The sequence below is a fragment of the Rattus norvegicus genome, chromosome 4 (genome assembly GCF_036323735.1).
Source record: "Rattus norvegicus strain BN/NHsdMcwi chromosome 4, GRCr8, whole genome shotgun sequence".
Classification (NCBI taxonomy): domain Eukaryota; kingdom Metazoa; phylum Chordata; class Mammalia; order Rodentia; family Muridae; genus Rattus; species Rattus norvegicus.
In genome coordinates this window covers 75,107,537-75,128,699 of record NC_086022.1, presented here as the reverse complement: position 1 = coordinate 75,128,699, position 21,163 = coordinate 75,107,537, and the positions used below count along the sequence as shown (strand labels likewise).

Sequence of the window (21,163 nt, the reverse complement as noted above, 5' to 3'; positions counted from 1 at the left end):
TTGTCTGGGGAAAAGGCCTCTCATGTCATTGCCCACTGTCTTGAGGCTTGGAGTGCTTGGGGTCTTCCTAGGCTGCTCAAGACCGACAATGGCCCTGCTTATACTTCAGAAAAGTTTAAACATTTCTGCAATCAGATGGGTGTTGCACACCTGACAGGACTTCCTTATAATCCTCAAGGCCAAGGAATCATTGAACGTGCCCATCGCACATTAAAGGCTTATTTAAATAAACAAAAAGGGGGAATTGGTGAGGTGCCGCCAACCCCCAAGGTTGCCATCTCCACTGCACTTCTTACTTTAAATTTCTTAAATTTAGACGCCCATGACTATTCGGCGGCAGAACGCCATGGGCAGTGGCCTATTCCACCCAAGGATCAGGTGAAGTGGAAGGATGTACTCACTGGAGAATGGAAAGGCCCGGATCCTATTCTAATACGATCCAGGGGAGCGATTTGTGTTTTTCCGCAGAATCAAGAAAATCCAATTTGGGTACCTGAGCGTTTGACTCGAAAATTGCCTTCTGCTCTTCCTGAAGATGAGACTACGAACCCTACTATTACTACTGGGAATGGTAATACAGGTTAATTCGCTCACCCTGTGGGCTATTGCCAGATCCTGGCCAGTACCCATGCCAGTTCATAGCAATTCTACTGTTTTGAGAATAAGACTGACAAGCATAATCTCTGGCCTTGGTTTCAATGGGTGCTGTCCAATGAGCAAGGGTCATATACATCCCTGACCCCCTTTGCTAGGTTGATGGGTGAGAACTTCGTGCTGTATAATGTTTCAGCTACCAGAAAAAGGTGATACCAGGTTGATCAATATTCAATATAATAACCTCTTGGTAAATAATACTGCCACTAGTACTTCAGTATGTGCTAGATCACCTTTTTTCTGATAAGCACTAATGTAAGCAGTGGTGCTTTAAATTGTAATAGCTCTGATGTAGTCTGCTATTTAGCTGAATGCTGGGATGGCACTAATGACACCGCAGTGATGGTTAAGATTCCCTCCTTTGTGCCAATCCCAGTGGAGGCAAACCCAGATAGCTTTCCTATTCTTAATTTGCTGAGAGCCAAAAGAGATTTTGGAATTACGGCAGCCATAATTTCAGCCATTGTGCTGTCTGCTGCCGCAGCTACCACAGCTGAAATCGCTATGACCAATCAAATACAGACGGCCGAGACTGTCAATCAGATTGTAGAAAGAACTGCAGTGGTGCTAGAGATACAAGAAGAATTTAATACCCATTTGGCATCTGGCCTTCTATTAGCCAATCAAAGGATAGATTTAGTTCAAGAACAAATTGAAGCACTGTATCATATGACACAGCTGTCTTGTGTTTCCTCCCTTAGAGGTTTATGCATTATTCCTTTGTGAGCTAACTTTTCTCAGAATTTTCAACAGAGCAAAGAAATCTCGAATTATCTGAAAGGAAACTGGTCCATGAAAGCAGAGCAACTATCAAGACAATTGCTGATGCAGATTGCTGTCCTCAACAGCACTAGGCTGGACCCCATCACAGTTGAAGACTTTACCTCATGGATTACCAATGCTTTCTCCCTTTTCAAGGAGTGGGCGGGCATGTTTGTCCCGGGGAGCTATTGTCCTCCTGGGATGCGGAGTAGGTCTCTGGCTTATTGGCTGTTTAAAAAGAGAACATGCCAGACACAAAATGGTTGTTTACCAGGCTATGACCACCATTAAAAAGGGTGCTTCTCCCAACATATGGCTGGCCTCTTTGAAAGATCAAGAGTTCGCCCTAGATCATTTTTGTCACAGTCATGTGGAGTCATTGTATCCAGGGACGGGCAACTTTCCTCGAACTCGGACCAACCTAAGACACGGGGCCCGGTGGCGATAGGGTAACTCTATGACGGGTAAGGCCGAGTTTGGATGAGAACGACCTAAGACAGGAGCAATGACAAGATTGACGTGACACCCAGATCTAGACCAGTCATTTTATTAAACAAAAAAGGGGGAGATGTAGAGAGCGGCGCGGCGAAACAAAGATGGCGCCGACATCCAGCCTTGTCTGGATATAAACGACTTACTGCGCATGTGCAGGCTTGTCCCCTTGCTAGGGCTCCCTCTAGTGGTGAACAGCGGTACTGCACATGTGCGGTTTATTCACCAGGTGTTAGTTGACCGTTAATATGCTAATGAGGTGATTCATTCTCCGCCAATCCCTGGAGGACAAGTAGTGGGGTGATCCAAGCCCCACCAATCCCTGAGAGATAATTAGCATACTGCTGTCTATATAAGCCGAGCGATTTTGCTGCTCGGGGTCCCTGTTCAGAAGAGCTGTAACACTGAGAAGAGCTGTAACACTGAGAAGAGCTGTAACACTGAGAAGAGCTGTAACACTGAGAAGAGCTGTAACACTGAGAAGAGCTGTAACACTGAGAAGAGCTGTAACACTGAGAAGAGCTGTAACACTGAGAAGAGCTGTAACACAGTAAAGGCTTGCTCGCAGAAGAATCCTGTTGCCGCGCGTCGTTCTTGCTGGCGGGACATTGGGCGCGCGACAATCAAAAACAATTACTTAATGAAATTCATAAGCAAATGGATGGAATTAGAAAATATCATCATGAGTGAGGTAACCCAATCGCCCAAAAACACACATGGTATGCACTCACTGATAAGTGGATATTAGCCCAAAAGCTCAGATTACCCAAGATACAATCCACAGACCGCTCAAGAAGAAGGATGACCAAAGTGCAGATGATTCAGTCCTTCTTAGAAAGGGAACATAAATATTCATAGGAGGAGATATGGAGACAAAATTTGGAGTAGAGACTAAAGGAATGGCCAGCCATTCAGTGCCTGCCCCACCTGGGGATCCAGCGTGTGTGTGTGTGTGTGTGTGTGTGTGTGTGTGTGTGTGTGTGTATATATATATACACACACACACACACATATATATATGTGTGTGTATATATATATATATACATATATATATATATATGCCACCCAATCCAGACAATATTGATGAAGCCAAGAAGTGCATGGTGATATGAGCCTAATATAGCTGTCTCCTGAGAGGCTCAGCTAGAGCATGACAAATACAGAGGTAAATGCTAGCAGCCAGCCATTAAACTGAGAAGAGGGTCCCTATTGAAGGAGTTAGAGAAAGTATTGAAGGAGCAGAAGGGCCTTGCAACTCCATAAGAACAGCAATACTAACCAACAAGAGCTCCCAGGGACTAAACCACTATCCATAGAGTACATCTGGACATACTCATGGCTTCAGCTTCATATGTAGCAGAGGATGGCCTTGTTGGACACCGATGGGAGGAGAATCCCTTGGTCCTGCCAAGACGGGATCTCCCAATGCAGGGTAATGTCAGGGCAGGGAGTAGAGAAGGGATAGGTGGTTGGGTAGAGGGAACACCCTTATAGAAGAAGGGGGATGGGGAATGATATAGGGGGTTTATTGATGAGAAACCAGAAAAGGGAGTAACATTTGAAATGTAAATTTAAAATATATAATAAAAATAAATAAATAGAAAACTTTAAAAGTCATAGTCTTGAGGCCCACCTGAAGCAGTCATCAGAGCCTGTTACAGATGATTATAAGCCACTATGTAGTTGCTAGGGCTTGAACTAAGGACATCTGGAAGAACAGCCAGTGCTATTAACCACTAAGCCATGTCTCCAGTTCTGAGGTTCTTAGCACATATGTAGAAGAGGACTGCCTAGTCTGGCCTCAGTGGGAAAAGACATTCCTAATTCTCAAGAGGCCTGGGAGCAGGAAGGTCTAGTAGGACCTCTTGGAGCCTGGGGAGGAGGAATGGGATAAGGAACTGTGCGGGGTGGTGGGGTGGTGAGGAGTGGGTGGCAACAGCTGGATTGTAAATAAATAAAATAATAAAGATAAGCATATTAATTGAAAATATGTATATGTCAATGTGTATGTCACTAATCTTTCTCAAACATGCTGCTTCCCCTGACTCTGTTTTGCTACATTCTTTTTTTCTTTAGTAACTTGAGTATTTCTTATTTACATTTTGATTGTTATTCCCTTTCCCGGTTTCCGGGCCAATATCCCCCTAGCCCCTCCTGCTCCCCTTCTATATGGGTGTTCCCCTCCCCATCCTCTCCCCATTACCGCCCTCCCCCCAACAATCACGTTCACTGGGTTCAGTCTTAGCAGAACCAAGGGCTTCCCCTTCCACTGGTGCCCTTACTAAGCTATTCATTGCGACTTATGAGGTTGGAGCCCAGGGTCAGTCCATGTATAGTCTTTGGGTAGGGGCTTAGTCCCTGGAAGCTCTGGTTGCTTGGCATTGTTGTACATATGGGGTCTCGAGCCCCTTCAAGCTCTTCCAGTTCTTTCTCTGATTTCTTCAACGGGGGTCCTATTCTCAGATCAGTGGTTTGCTGCTGGCATTCGCCTCTGTGTTTGCTGTATTCTGGCTGTGTCTCTCAGGAGCGATCTACATCCGGCTCCTGTCCGCCTGCACTTCTTTGCTTCATCCATCTTGTCTAATTGGGTGGCTGTATATGTATGGGCCACATGTGGGGCAGGCTCTGAATGGGTGTTCCTTCTGTGTCTGTTTTAATCTTTGCCTCCCTATTCCTTGCCAAGGCTATTCTTGTTCTTTTTTTTTTTCCTTTTTTCTTTTTTTTTTTATTAACTTGAGTATTTCTTATATACATTTCGAGTGTTATTCCCTTTCCCGGTTTCCGGGCAAACATCCCCCTCCCCCCTCCCCTTCCTTATGGGTGTTCCCCTCCCAACCCTCCCCCCATTGCCGCCCTCCCCCCCATAGTATAGTTCACTGGGGGTTCAGTCTTAGCAGGACCCAGGGCTTCCCCTTCCACTGGTGCTCTTACTAGGATATTCATTGCTACCTATGGGGTCAGAGTCCAGGGTCAGTCCATGTATAGTCTTTAGGTAGTGGCTTAGTCCCTGGAAGCTCTGGTTGCTTGGCATTGTTGTACTTTTGGGGTCTCGAGCCCCTTCAAGCTCTTCCAGTTCTTTCTCTGATTCCTTCACTAGGGGACCTATTCTCAGTTCAGTGGTTTGCTGCTGGCATTCGCCTCTATATTTGCTGTATTCTGGCTGTGTCTCTCAGGAGCGATCTACATCCGGCTCCTGTCGGTCTGCACTTCTTTGCTTCATCCATCTTGTCTAATTGGGTGGCTGTATATGTATGGGCCACATGTGGGGCAGGCTCTGAATGGGTGTTCCTTGTTCTTTTTTTAAAGAAGTGAAGCATTTGCATTTTGATCATCCATCTTGAGTTTCATGTGTTCTGTGCATTAGGGCAATTCAAGCATTTGGGCTAATAGCCACTTATCAATGAGTTTTGCTATATTCTTGATGAATATATGTTTGTGTGAGCATTATTAAATTCATGATGGCAGAATACTGTATGTAGATGCCTTGTTTTTCAAGACAAGATCTTGTCTAAGACTAATTCATCTGACTGGCCAGAAAGCCCAGCCCAGCTATTTCTGTCAACACAGTGCTTAGATTTTTAGTATGTGCCTTTATGTCTTTATATTCTTAAAAATCATTGTTTATTGTTGATACTACAATATAATTTACACCACTTTTCCCTTCCCTCCCTCGAAAACCACCCATATAAGGCTCCTTGTAAATTCACAGGTTATTTTATTTCATTAATTGTCACACACACAAACTCACACACACACGCACACACACACACACCTGCTAAGTCTGTGTAATGTTAACAGATGTCTGTTCTGAGGAGGCTACATCCATAAAGTCCAAACAACTTGACCTTTTCAATCTGAGCTGAACAAAGAAACAACAAAGATATGCTAAAATGGACAAGTTGGGGACAAGCTCAGGAGGCCTCATCCCTACATAAAGGGACAACTAATGAAAGTCAAAAATAGATGTCTTCCCCAGAAAAGAGGACAATAACTAGTTTTCTGATATAAAGAGGCCTGAATATTTTTCTTTTTAACTTGAATTTTAAGGATCAAATTTAAGTCCTCATGCTTAGAAGTCAATGACTTTTAGTTCTCTGTAGACCCTTTGTAAATATTTGTTATTAAATGGCAGTCTCAAGAATAATTCCAGGAAGCTGACACTTCAGTCAGTTCTAAGATTTGAGTTTCTAGCAGTCATCCCTTTTGTCCTTTGAATTCAATATGTAGAGACAAACACAGTATGAGATATCCTGTAAATACTATAATTATAAACATACAAATGAACAGAGAACAAGTCCAAAGACTTTTAAGAAAGCAGTACTGATGTCAATTTAATGGACAAAATCATGTCATTTTTTGTTTGCAAGATTCAGAAATCATTCTGTGAAAGTAGGTATATAAGTCTAATTTTGCCCACTCTGTTCTACAGTTTTGCTACCATAATGGCATATGTTTAAATGCCAGGGACATATATTTGAACCAATCATGTAATTTTTGTAAAACTGTTTCAGTTCATTGCATACATTAGTTTGTAACATTAAATCTGTTATTGTGACATGAAAGCCACTAAAATTGTAGTTATAAAGAATAGATAATAAATGAAATTCCACAAGGTGTTGTCTTTCACATTTAGCAATCAATGGAAGTGTCGTTTAAAGTTCCTGTCCTGACACTATTCTATGGAGAACAATCCTGTGCAATATGTTTCTTTCCTTTTGGCTTTTCAATTGTTATGGTCATTCTTGTTTTAACATGGGACTTTTCCAACATGACACCTATGTACATATACATTTTGTTGAAACTGATAAAATGTTGCAATTATTGTACTCATGATTACAATGTTTGTTGGTATGAAAAAATGAAGAAATTTATAATCGTTGGTACAATTTAACCATATGCAATTAGAGACACAAATTCAACATGGCAATCACCTCTTTAGACTAAAATTTACAGATTTGTGAGTTTAACAAAACCTGTATAGAAAGAAGTGTAGGGCTCATTTGGTGAATATAAGTAAGTGTACATTCTAATGTTTTATCTTAAGAAATATGCTAATTCTTGGAATCATATTATATTGATACATAATTATCACTAAGAAGTAAACACTCTGGGGTTGGGGATTTAGCTCAGTGGTAGAGCGCTTGCCTAGCAAGCACAAGGCCCTGGGTTTGGTCCTCAGCTCCAGAAAAAGAAAAAGAAGTAAACACTCTAAATACTAATCTTATATATAAGTATCATTGATATTTTATAAAGTTGACTATTAGGTCAATAATAATTATTTTAAACCATAGAATCCTAAGTATAAGTACTGCTTGATATTTCAGGATTATAAATTTTCTCAGTATAGGATAGCAATTCATGTAGGTAAGAAGTAGATTAAATTAAAAACGGTAAGTTTTAAAGCTTTTCAGATCTTTCTACATTGAGAATTCTAATCGAGAGATAACAGATGGATTTCATCTGGTGAATCCAATGAAATCAGTATAGTGTCCAGTATTGTAAGAATTGACCATTGAGAATTAGTTCAGTTGATGTAATATCTTCCTTATACTCAGACCAAGAGGAAATGGAGGTATACTCCACACAAAGTATGAATTTTGAGAAAATTAAATCCCATAAGTTTGCAGTGAGCATAGCTGAAAGAATGATTATAAAAAACATAGACAGATTAACAGAGTTACAAAGGATCAGGGGTGGATAATATGTATAAAGTTTGAAAGGTGAGCCAAGCATTATATTGCATGAATTTATTCAAGTACCCAATAATCAGAGGTAGCCAAACCCTCTTGATTTAAGGTCAGCCTGATCAGTCAAGGCTACATAATGAGACCCTCTCTCGAATCCCTCAAAAACTACAAATATAAAAATAAGTTAAGAAAGGCACACACAGACATACACACAGCGTCTCCACCTGATTTTTAAGTATTATTCTATAGTTACTACAGTTACTGTTCTATAGTGTAGTAATACTATAGTTATGATTATATATCATAATTTTAAAATATAAATAAAACAGTAAAATGTCATTACTTTGACAGTAATAACCCACCTACTAGAATTTTATACAAAATACATATGCTTGCGAGTTATGTCTAAAGCTTTTGCATCACTTATTAACTCTTGAAGGTACTTTATATGCACAATTTTTTGCCCACTCTCATATTTAACTTGCATAAAGATTGAAGTATTTCATTGAAACAATGCTTTGTATAAGAATTTAAGCAACTATATGGACTAAGGCTAGCACAAAAGAGGCCCTGAACATACTTATTCGATCAAATGGTTGGGGAATTATCAGTCTTCCATACCACAGTTTGATATTTCACTTAAAATAATAGATACATATTCATCTGTTCCCAAGACAATAGCCATGTATGTATAATATTTTGTACTTCTTGTATTATATTTGGAAGTAACTTCTTAGTGTTGCTTAAAGAGTAACTATTATCACTATATTCATTAACAGTCCATATTTATTAAAAATCATTTGGGAGAGTATATTTTGCCCACATTCAAACCTAAGTGTCATGGGGATTCCAATCTAGTCCACAATTGTGAGGTATGTAATGGGAGTAACTTGACCTTCTACTAGCATGAGAGAAACAGTAAAATGTGTTTCTACAAAATTACAGAGGCTGGGAAATTATAAGATCATATGATTTACAACAAAATGCTAGACTGCTGATAATAGAAGGACATTAGTACAGATAGATTATAGTGTAAAAATGTTGAACTACAATGAGATGACATGAAGTGACAGGGAAGAATAGAGTAATAAATCAATACAATAGGATTTGCATGAAAAGGTGAAATTTCTTTTTACAGTTTCATTAGACTGTAAGTTAGTAAATTATGCAAAATATTGTGGAGATTCTTCAAAAAAATTAAAGAGTATAATATCTTATGGTGCAGCAATTGGTCTCCCAGCTATATATCCCAAACAAACAAAAGTCCATGTTAAGCAGACATATACTTTCAAGTTTTTGTAACAATTTGTAACACTATTCATAATATTTACATAATAAAAACAATGTAAATTACCATTGGAAGTTGATATATAAAAATAATGAGTGCATATGCACAAAGGAATAACATGTTGCAATAAAACGAAGGGAATGGTATCATTTGTAACAGTATTGATGGAACTGGAGCATCTTATGTTAACTGACATAATACAGGTATCAAACAAGTATTACATGGGAAATCAAGAGTTAATCACAAAGATTTTGAGAGTAAAATGCTGACTTCTATGGTAGAAAGAACTAAATGGAAATGTAAAGTGAGGTTGTAGGACATAATTGAGTTTGGTTATACAGTAGGATAACTCCACATAGCAATAATGTAACTGGAGACCAATTCTGGTTTCAGGTATTTCAGGTAATTATTCATATTTATTTATATCATCACAATTTGTTTGAGTCAGATCTATTAATGGAATATAAGCATTATAGAGCATACAAGTATCCAAACTAATAATTACAATAATAAATTTGTGTTGTTATATATCATAAGAACACATTTAAAGCAAAGATATTAAGGAAGGAACTTATTTAAACAGTTATTTTTATTTGACTGTCACTGATAAACCTGAAGCAAGATTAGAAGCTAGAAGCTTGTGGAAATCTGCAGAGTTATGACTTCAGGGAAATGCTAAAATGTGACTGTATCATCACGTTAGAAATCAGGGTCAGGAAACAAATATATATGCTCAAAAACAGAATACAAATGTTCTTCCTTCCAGTGTTACAAATGTCTCAAAAGATGGTTTACACACTAAGTAATATGAAATTAAATTAAAAGACAGCTTATAAACTTAGAAAATGTCAATAATACTTAAAATTTGGGATATAATTTGTAAACTCAGCTTTTAGGACATATTGAGATTTGATTTTAATCAGATTTTAGACGTGCCTGACAAAGTAGTTTAATATTCTGCATAATTATAAATAAATGTTTGCCTAACAGTAATGATAACACAAAGAAGATTAAAGATAAAATTGTAAAGGTCCTGAGAAGTAAAGCAAATCATACTTAATTCTCTTATAATAATAGATCTGATACTGTGGTTAGTGTCACATAGTTTATGTATTGTCAGCTAATATAAATTGAAATGATCACAGAATAAAACAACGTGACTAGAAAATCAAATCCTGGAAATATTGAGGCAGTAGGACTTTCCCCATTATATTTAAGGAAGCTGTCAATGAAAAATTCAAAGGCCACATTTATATGAACTGAAATTCAAAATTACTTAGTGAATTTGAGCAATATTTACTCTTAGCTAGCTGCACTATGGAGATTTCAAAAGCTTAGGAACGGCTCATGCTACCAGCTTAGACAATGCACTTAGTCCATTATGGGCCTCAGTTTTCTTAGCTGCACATAGTAATATTTCTGTAAGGACTGGGGTACAAATACATTGTATCTTGTTGTATCTTTCCTGAACTTAGCATCTAACAATATTTACTAATACTTGGAATTGTTATTAAAGGCATTCATTTGATTCAGAATATGTTTTTCTGTCTCTCTGTGTCTCTGTGTCTCTGTCTCTCTCTGTCTCTGTATATGTGTGTGTGTGTGCGCACACACGCGCGCACGTGTGTGTGTGTGTGTGTGTGTGTGTGTGTGAGAGAGAGAGAGAGAGAATATAGATCTCAATCACACAATTACTCAAGAAAAGAAGCATAAATATATATGTATCAACCAACCCAGTCTTTAGAATCAACTCCACACAAGAAAAATTGTAAGCCAATAGAATGTAAGCCACATCATAATATGATATGGTTTGTTACTTTCTCTCAGTGAAAGCAATAACCATAGCTAGGATAAGCATAATCATTTGTATCTTTAACATAATACTGTAGTGAGTACATGGTTGTGATGCAAGGAAGGAAATGGATGGGGTGAAATGATGTCATATTTTAATTTCAAAACCCAAAAGTAAAACTAAAATTTATATTTTCTCTCTTTTCTTCTTTCTTTCCTTCTTTCCTTCTGTCTTTCTCTCTTCTTTCCTTCTTTCCTTCCAACCTTTCTTTCTGTTTTGACACAGGGTCTCACTCTATTCTCCGGCTATCCTGAAATTCACTATATAGACCAGGCTAGCCTTGAACTCAAAAATTCCAAATGCCTCTCTCTCCCATGTGCTGTAATTAAAGGTGTATGCTAGCACACCGGGCTAAACATTGTATTCCTCTTTAAGGTAAGATCCAAAAGTGAAAAATGAGATTGGTCTCTATTTGCCTAAAGTACTAATTTTTTTGAGTAATTTATGAGAACTAGGGAAGTCTTTGAGACTTTATAAAATATTATTCTTGAAGATTTCATTATTACTGTCATGAAACACTCCCACATATAAGGAATAATAAAATGTTGTCTTTGTATGAGAAAGTACAGTGTTTATCCAATTGCTTATGTGATAAGCACTATTTTGATAACTAATAAAAGTTGCTTGGAAACCTACCAGTTGCTGATATTAGGAGTAGAATGCAACCTTTCTTATGGGGACATGATTGGCTATTTCCTACACCATGCTGGGGAGGAGACGTTAGCTATATATTGCCTCAAGTATTTGTGGCTAGGGGAACTCAAGTAGAAAAAAATAATTCCTGAATTAAAGTTCCTTGTTCATTTTAAAATAATTTTTCTTTTATTATTCTCAAAACCAGATATTCCAAATACTAATAACCTAATTCCCTTATTTAGTTATCTGAATATAATCTTCTTGAGATGTTATTTTATGTTTCTGGATATATTTACTTTGAATTAAAAATATATCAAATATATTTAATGAAATTGTAAAGTCCTGCTTAATGTTTAAGATGAGTTTAGGCAATGTAAAGCACAAGAGGCCATTGTCTGCTTGGTGACCTGCAAACTTGAAACAAACAATGCCCCTAAATGAAGGTAACATTTGGCAACATGCCATTGGCTAAACTAGTCTTCCATTTCTGAATACTCTTCAATGTCTGAAAAATAGGCAAAAAGATGTTTAACAGTAGATGTTATATATTTTTGCAAACCTAATAATTCAATTGAATCATTTTTGCAAACCTAATAATTCAATTGAATAGTAGCTACCTAGGAAAAAGAATTAGCAGTGTCTTTGTATTTAATCAGCCTACATTTTGCATGAGTTCAAAATCACTAAGCCCATATGAGTTACAAAAGGCACCTTAAGTGTTCAGATGATAAAAATTCAGATGCAGTGCTTTATCTGTTAATTCGTGATGCTTCTCTACGTCAAAGGCTGTTTCGTTCAGACTGTGCACATGTACATTTGTCTGTGCATAGCTTTCAAATAATAGTGTTACGGAAAGGCAAAGATGATGTGGTCGTGGTGGTAAGTGGGAAATTGTGGCTCACAGAAAACTTTTTCTTTCACATATTATTCCAACATGACATTATGACATGGAGGTGAGTAAATCCTTGTCGAATTTCATTAAAGTTTATATAACTCAATTCTAACTTAGCTGCACCACACATTACAGCCCAGGCTTAGCAAATCTGACAGTGCGTATGTAGGTCACACCTCTATTGCCTGTTATTTCCTGAGATTCACATCGCAGCCCACCATCTCAGTGCAAATAACAAAAGGAATGGATATACCAGAAAGGACAGAACCCTGAACAAGCAAAACATTGTTTATGTTTACAGATGTTTTCCTACTTAAACATTCCAACGGTTAATTTTTTACTGTCCTAATTGTTCACACATTAAAAATATAATCACTATTTGTATTTATGAGGGCATTTCACACAAACTCAAATCAGAAGGAAACTGTGGACTGTAGCTCTCAGGAGCCCTTCTATATTTCTTCCACACTTTTACAGTGTACCAAAAATATGTTATCTTCAGCAAGCCAACTCAGGACCAATGACTACATCTTTATTTCCATATTTCCTACTATCAGGGGAGGTTTAAAAGTCCGGAGTGTTCTATATAAAAAAAGTTCAGATACTTCAGGCTGTTAGTAAGATTCGTCTGCCACCTAAATAGACTAAGTCAGAGTTTAAAGAGTTCCGTAAACGAAATTTTCAATGGAGGCAATAATCAACATTGATTTCAAAGTGTGGCTATGGTGTTTGTCACAGGATATATGGGTGGGAGTAACAGGGTCTTCACAGTTGCATGGAAAGGAGAAGGGGCATAAACGCGAACATGAAGTAACGGGTCGGTAAAGTTGTGGACTTTACCTGTGACATAAATAACATAAGTTCAAAGTGAACCTACAGGGACCATTCCTCTACCAGGCTGTGTGGTAAATGGTAACATTATTCACTCTGGATAGGAACGTGCCTTTCCCCGAAAAAAATATCATTAATAGGATCATGCAGAAGGAAAGCATGAATGGGACATTCAGGAAGTCACATAAAAACTGAAATTCTCCTGCCATGTATGAGAAAAACAAACACTACTCAGTCCTTGATTCCAAAGCCTGCTGAAATTTTCTCATACTGATTTTCTTCAACTATAAACAATAACTATGAAAATTTGTCACTATTTTGCACAGTAATCAAAATTCCCTTCCCTGTTTGAATTCTTGATCAGAAAAGCATTTGGATGGAGCTCAAATATTAACTTCTATATAGTTATGGATGGAACAGAGACAAGAAGGTTACATGTGAGGCAATTGGGTTCATTAATCTTCATCCGAACACTCAACAGACTCTCCAGCTATTGGAAGAACAAATCAGCATGATTTTCCTCACACTACCACTCTTATGGCAGAGGTGAACACTTCTTGTGTACCTCCCTACTGAACAGGGCTTCTCTGTGGACAGCCTGGCATGAACGAGGGAAGAAGCTTTACATATCTGCCTGACACGCACCTAACCGGAAAGCAATGAGGAAATCATTGGCATAGAATCTGAGTGCTTCAAGTATAGTTTCTATTCCCTCCGATAAAACTATTATGAGCAAGAAACAGGTTATATTTCCGAATTCTAATGTCCAGACTGTGTAGATTTCAGGAGATGATAAAATCCATAATCTCAACGTTTACTGTGTTAGAAGTAATCTTATTATTTAACTTAAACTATTAAGTCATAAATGTCATCTCAGGAATATTCATGTACATGTAAAAAAGCAAAAATAAAAATGTAACTTCTGAACAACCGCATACACATATATCATAAATTTCTGATGCTTGCTTTTTAAAAACACATCTCTATGGAGATGCTGGTAGCATTCATTGTAAGTTAATGATATCGACAAAAATATAAAATTTACCTCACACACAACTGTTTTTACTAGTTCACAAGATCGTGTCCTCTCTTATTTACTTTAGAAATAATATAAAATAAAGCATGTTTAAATCCAAGCCAACATGGGGAAAATATGTATAGATGCTGCATTTCTTCATTTGTTAATATTAATCACTATACGGACAACACACATCTGTTCGTCCTTTATTACTTTAAATTATAATGTAATTACCTTGTTTCTCCATTCTCTTTCCTCTCTTCAAATCCCCCTTTTACACTATAACTCTCCTTTAAATTCATGGCATCTTTTTAAATAACTGCTATTATATATATATATATATGTATATATATATGTACTATATATATACAGATGGTGGATGGATAGATAGATAGATAGATAGATAGATAGATAGATAGATAGATAAAGTTAATGTAACTGAGTTGGTCCATTAATGTTACACATATGTATGTTTTCAGGGATGAAGTACTTGGCACTAGACAACTGATTGTTGTACTCTTTCCTGGAAGGGACTATCTCTTCTGCATCCAGCTATCTTCAGTTGTCTATAGTTGCTAGTGTAAGGTTGCGACCTTGCAGGCTTTTCCCCATCCACTTTGTCATGTCCCTTGGTGTTGTTTAAATTTATTCTTACAGTTTTATAGCACTTTTGTGTCTGGGTGGCTTGGTGTGCACATTTACAGTCATTCACATGTAGGCCTCTGTATATGGAAGCCAGTCTTTATTGTTTGCTATTGCTATTGACTCTGTGTAGCTCACTGAACTTGGAGCTCAGTGATTGGCTACATTGTGTGTCTAGTAGTGCCTGGAAATCTACCTGTTTTCATTACACCAGCAGTGGGCTAATAGATGTGCACTATGAAATCTGTATTTATGTCGGTCCTGGACATTACAACTCAGATCATCTTGCTTGCACAAGAAGTAGTTTGGCAACTCAACAATTTCTCTAGCCTATATTTAAGATTTTTAATAAGATTAAGGACTAGAGTTTGCTTAAGAATTTTAAGCAGGGAATGTAGGTATATTATATACTGTGTTTGTAACAAATAAATATATCATTTTTAAATGAAAATTAATTAGATATCATAGGCCTTTTATCTTTCAATCAGTATAAAATTTATCAGAAAGGCTTATTCATTCACTTTTAAAGATGTAAAGTAATTTTTGCTAATAGAATTTATCAATCCAAACAAATGAAATAGAAATAAAACAGAAGAATTACCATACATTGAGTTTAGGTGTTAATGCCTATAAAGAAAGATATGTATTTAACTCTGATCAATTAACAGTTTTTTTCCTACTGATTTGCATTACCTAAAAATAATATAACCCTTCCTCCTATGAGTCCTGTTTCTCAAAAGCATGTTTTCAGTTAATTTTTTTTTTTGGCTAACAAAATCATTCTGTTTGAACTAGAAACATTATAATGACATTTGATTTCATATTATTTTGGCTGATTATATTTGAAAATACCACTTAGAGGAAAAATATATGACTTCAGTAAAAAGTGATCTATAAACTATTCTCATATTTTTATGACAGCCACTTGAAACTATACAGAAAAAGGCCTAGCTATGACCTTAATGGTAAAATAAAATTTTTAAATGTTGTTACAAAGATTAAATATGTATACATTTACATTTCTATTGATATCTATTTGATTTCATATGTTATGTTTCTATATTATATGATATATATTTAAACCACATATAAGCATGTATATACTTCATCTAACAGTATATTTATGAGATTATTTAAATACAAGAAAAACTCATTTTGCAATGTGAGTCAGGTAAATCATATGAGAATGACTCCATGAGAATCATAAAAATTAGCTTTTATTGGTAAAACTTACATAAGCAAAAATTCTGTAATATTTAAGGATCAAACTTACTAAGTCCTAGTTTAAGCCCCTTATCATTTAGGGCAGCTCTGTAAGTCTTAAAAGCATGGTCTAATCAATTTACCCCCTAGTGGTGAAGTGTTCCGAGTTTCTCATAGGAGCCTTCACAAGAAAGGAAGCATATACTTCTCAGACCACGATTGCATCATTCTTATTATCACAGATAAATAGATCATATTTCATTCAATCAAAAAGATATGTTTCTTTTAATTTAAGTTGAAATGCATGAAACACAGGATGTAGAACCTATATGAACATGCCCAGATCAGCAAAAAGAAAAACTCATTAAGCCAGGGTATGCTGGAAATGTATAATAGAAAACTCAAACTATTAATCATCTATACGAGAATGCCTCTCTATACTACAAAGTTATTCTGAAGCAGGATGTTTGAGCATAGCCATCGTATTTTCCAAACACAGACTACATGGACTCTTCCTTTTAGAGTTTTCTACTACTTTCTGTGTCATGATGACCCCTCCTGGTTGAGATGTTCATTAACTTAGATTCATGGAGTTACAATTTTTCTGCTTTAAGCATTTCTACGTATTAAAAACATAAGTATCATGCAGTGTTTCAAAATACAACACAAAATGCATATTTTTCATTATGTGCAAAAATAAATTTGAGAATTCCATATCATCGGTAAATTTAGGTATCACTCATTACCATCCTCACTCTGATGTTTTAGGCAACTTTTGTTTGTGTTTCAGAGTTCGTATTCATATATAATAAAACCTTATCTTAACCTAATATATTTTAATTATTTAGGTTTTGAAATAACAATTAAATGAACCCTAAAGCTCAAACACGAGAATTTTAAACATATTGACTTTGGTGTTGTTCTTCACTGAATTCTAAGCAGCAAAAGCTAAGCTCATATTTCTGAAATAACTTTTGAATCTTTGAACTATACCAATGCAATAAGGGCAAATATAAAATTCTGGATGCATAGTGAATGATTCAGATCGACCCGTTTCTACTCAGACACACAGAAAGATGAGATACAGAATTCTGGAAGCTACTGGGAAATAAGGACTCTAACAGGAAAGTACAACGTATTTTAACTTTTAGTAAGTCTGTACAAAACGTGGAAGCCAATTCCATTCCACTGTACAAGCATATTTTAAAGTGAAAATTAAAATTCCACCAACATAACTTACTAAAGGTAGCTTTACAATTTCCATTTAAGTCTATAAAATCAACACAGATAAAATAGCACATATTTTTAGATTTGTGTATATTTTGAGATAAATAAAAGTTTCAAGTTCACAAAAACTTAGTTATGTTCTTTTTTGCCACCTCTTTCTTTAAACAACGCAGAAGAATCTCATGACGTATACTTGGGAATATGTCCAAATACTACTAATCATAGCACTGGTGATGATTGTCAATCAAAACATAAAAGAAAACTATTTCATGGCTGCTCTGAATATTTTATACGGTGTAATAATTATATTAATATGGAAATACAGACAAAGGTGAACATTAATGCAGCCACAGAATCTATAAAGAGGTATGGGGTGCAAATCATGTGTGAAGCATCTAGAAACTTCTGAACTTATGTATCCTAAGTGGAGAATATTTCCCCTTGAACTCCATTCTCCTTCAACAATGGACTCACCCAATCTCACAAACAAGGCTATGCTTAGGAAAACTGTGCAAAGTGTTACAGAATCAGTCCAGCGTTTAACTCTTTCTCAGACAAAGCCAACTATACCTTTCCCCTCTTCATACACAGTATAAATTTCTAAAGCAATGCATAAAATTGGCCAGATCTTCCATTTCTTCCACCCCCCTCCTTAAAAGCACAAATTTTTGAGCAGTTACATCATTTTCTTAAAAACTTTCAGACCATCTCTTATGCCATTGCACTGGCTGTCCCAAGTCCTAGCCTGCATGAGTCATGCTCATTACTCCAAACCACAAAGGAATTAGTGCAGTGTCAGTCTCGATATTAGCCTCACTTTAAAAATACATACAATTAAGGAAGGGTTAAATGAGCATTAACTTTTTAGGAGGGCCAAAGAGATTAGTAAACGCATAGGTGCCCAAACTGCTTGAAATATGTTCCTCTTTCTTCCTCAGACCAACACAAGTAAAAGCCATCAATAAAAATCAAAAACTTATGCTAGTTTTCTGTCCTAAGTAATATGTAATCATCTCCATACTGCACTGATAAGTATCAAGAAACGGCTACTCTCATCACTCTAACCAAGCACTTGCGGAGCAATCTTCAAGACTAGAAACAACTTTCCAGAAGCATCCAGCACTATGAAAATCTCCACTGAACAAGGAGCTTCCTCGGTTTGGAGTTTCTCTGCGGCAGTGGCTACAAACAGGAAGTATCCTACACACACACACACACACACACACACACACACACACACACACACACACATGAGGGACAAGAATTGAGAATGCACCTCAGAGTTGATACCCGGGCGCCCTTACATCAATGCGGCACTGAAGTGACTCCAGTAAGGAGCCAGGAAAGCAGAGAGCTACTTACGGAAGGAGGAGGGAGCTGTCCAGGCTCTGCAGATGAAGCTGCTGAGAATCCAGAGCGAGAGCGCTGCCCTGCAGCCTGCTCTCAGAGAAATCACCATCCTTAGCCTCCGGGCCAGTGGTACTCCAAAAGCTCGCTGCAGAGATGCAGTCTGCCTCTCTGTGAGGTTCTTGAAGTGAACCGGTCTGTCCTCAGATGCGAGAGGAAGCCAAGCTCCTCCTGCTTTGCTTCCTCTCCCCTCACCCTCTCTAGGTTCCAGTTCTGGGCTGGCAGCAGCAAGGGAGGCGCAGCCTGGCTTTCCCCTCTCTGTGGGTCTGGTCTCTTGCTCTGAGAGCCAGTGAAATGCCAGGGGAAGAAATTCAAACCGAGAAGGAATAGGAGGGGTGAGAGAGAGGAGGGGACTGACACCTACCCCGCCCTCTCTTCTGGAAAAAAAAATCAAAGGACGCGTGGGGGAAATCTGGAGAGAACTCAGACCGTAGGAAAGAACCGAGAGCGATGGGTCCGGTGATGCTGCGGTTGCCACTGCGGGCGAGCGCTTGGGTGGCCACTGGGCAGCGCGACTCAGAGGGTTTTCCAGTAGGCTGTTAGCTCCCAGGCTGAGATCAAGGATGTATGGAGCTGAGGCAAGCCCCCGTACACGTTCGGCCTCAGCGTGGCGCGGCACTAAGAAGCATCGCTGGAGAGAGAGCTCAGCAGCTACCACCGCAGCCGGGAGCTGGAGACTGCTGCCTCCAGCAGCGCCTGCAGACCCGGGCGAGCCTGGCGAAGGGAAGCTTCCCCGCTTCTTCCCTTCTTGTTCCCCTCCCCTCCCCTCCCCGGCCCCTCCTCCTCCTCCTCCTCCTCCTCCTCCTCCTCCTCCTCCTCCTCCTCCTCCTCCTCCTCCTTTTCTTTTCCTACTGCACTCCTCTTGCTGTAACAACCTTTCTGCCCTGCCTTCGTTTGCTTTGGAAGCAAAGGAGAGAAGGAAGCTAGTGGCTCAGGTCCATTAACTGGAGTCGGGGCCAAGGCTGAAGAGATGCACCTCAGTCTAAGCGGGAGGCGCTGCTGTCCGCGGTGCTGAAGTTGATTTGCTGTGTAATCTAAGAACCCTGCTCCAGACCTGGCTAGTCCCTGACCCAGCAGTAGGAGGGAAAAACCTCTTGCTGGGATGCTTTCTCTTTGGCTTCTTTCCTCCCCTTCAGATAGAGATGGTACAGGCTCCCGGAGCTTAGAACTCCCAAGAACCACAATCAGGAGTCCGAAAGGCAGGTCTTCCGAGTGATCCTAACACCAAATGACAGGTCTAAACATCCTGGCTGGCTGTAGCAGAGAAAGATAGGATTGTTCAGAGGTACCTAATTCAGGTGTTTTAAATGTAATTAATTCACATTTCCATATATATATATATATATATATATATATATATATGGATGCAGACATACATATATACACATTCACCAAACACATGATGCTGAGAAAACCACACACCACAAACACAAACAACCCTAAAAGGAAAGGTAGAGTAAATATGTTGTCAAATGATAATTACTTCGGTGTGCTTAAGTGTTGAAAGTATTAATAACTAAGAAGGTCTATAGAAATGCTGCTTTCTCTAATCATTTAGATGATTTTACTAATAATTCTCAACCTTACCCCTCAGCTCCTATCTAGCCACATTCTGCACTGATTTGTTTTCCTAGCATCCAGTCCAAGAAAGTACTTGTATTATTTCCTCCCCAAAGAATCAATCCTTTCACAGCCTTTACTGACACAATTAAGAATTATAGATCTCTAAATACCTAATGATGTTTAGGGAGGTTTGAGGAGGAGTAACGCTGTCTTTCAGAGTTATGCAATAAACATACATTTGCCTTTTGTGATAAATAAATTTTTGTGATGATTTCCCCACTCTGTGAATAGAATGTGAATTTTAATGTTATGCTTATATCTTAGAGAAGTCTACTGTAAACAGAGCTATGTGTTCACTACATAATCAGTATGGTGTTAAAGGGCCTGAGTCAGCATTAATTTATCTCTCCCCCCACCCCTTATTTGATTTTAAGTTCTAGTAAGAACTACAGATTGAGTAAAGTCTGTAAAAATAAAAAAACATAGTTGACCAATGATGGAGTAGAACAATGTTATGCCACACATTTTAAGTCACTCTTCTCATCATAAAATAGGGATTTGTGCAAATTAGAAAATGTCTTTTTTCTATTTGAATTCCTCAACTCCGATATGTCAGTGAACACATTCCAGAATTCTATATACAACTCTCATCAACCAATTCCAAGAGTTTAAAGGGACAGAACATTAGAAATACATTGTCAAAGAGCACAATTTTTTACAAGAGTCAATTGTTTAAGTATGACTTTCAAGTTTAACGATTGTATTAGGTGCCACCAAGGTGGTTCTAAAGTACTTTAGGTAAATTTTTTTTTGAAAAAGGGAGCAATTGAGAGTATTATGTTTTTAGTGCTTCAATGTATCTCTTTCCAGATGTACAATAAGCAGATTTGTACCTAATATACATGTTATAATCGTGAGCAAAACAGCCTTACTAGATATTATCTACTTAATTGTTTCCTAATATAAAATAATTTTCTCTAAAATTATTCTAATCAGTTTATCATCATTT

At 37.7% G+C, this 21,163-nt stretch overlaps 1 protein-coding gene across 1 annotated transcript in view; it reads right to left on the bottom strand.

The window, feature by feature from the left end:
• Positions 1–19,342, bottom strand: part of Cntnap2 (contactin associated protein 2) — a 2,256,901-nt gene extending 2,237,559 nt beyond the window's left edge. Inside the window, exon 1 of the mRNA NM_001427648.1 lies at positions 18,547–19,342. Within this exon, the coding sequence (NP_001414577.1) occupies positions 18,547–18,643 (97 nt within the window). The 5' untranslated portion in view covers positions 18,644–19,342. The remainder of the gene's footprint in view (positions 1–18,546) is intronic.
• Between the last annotated feature and the right edge of the window lie 1,821 nt (positions 19,343–21,163).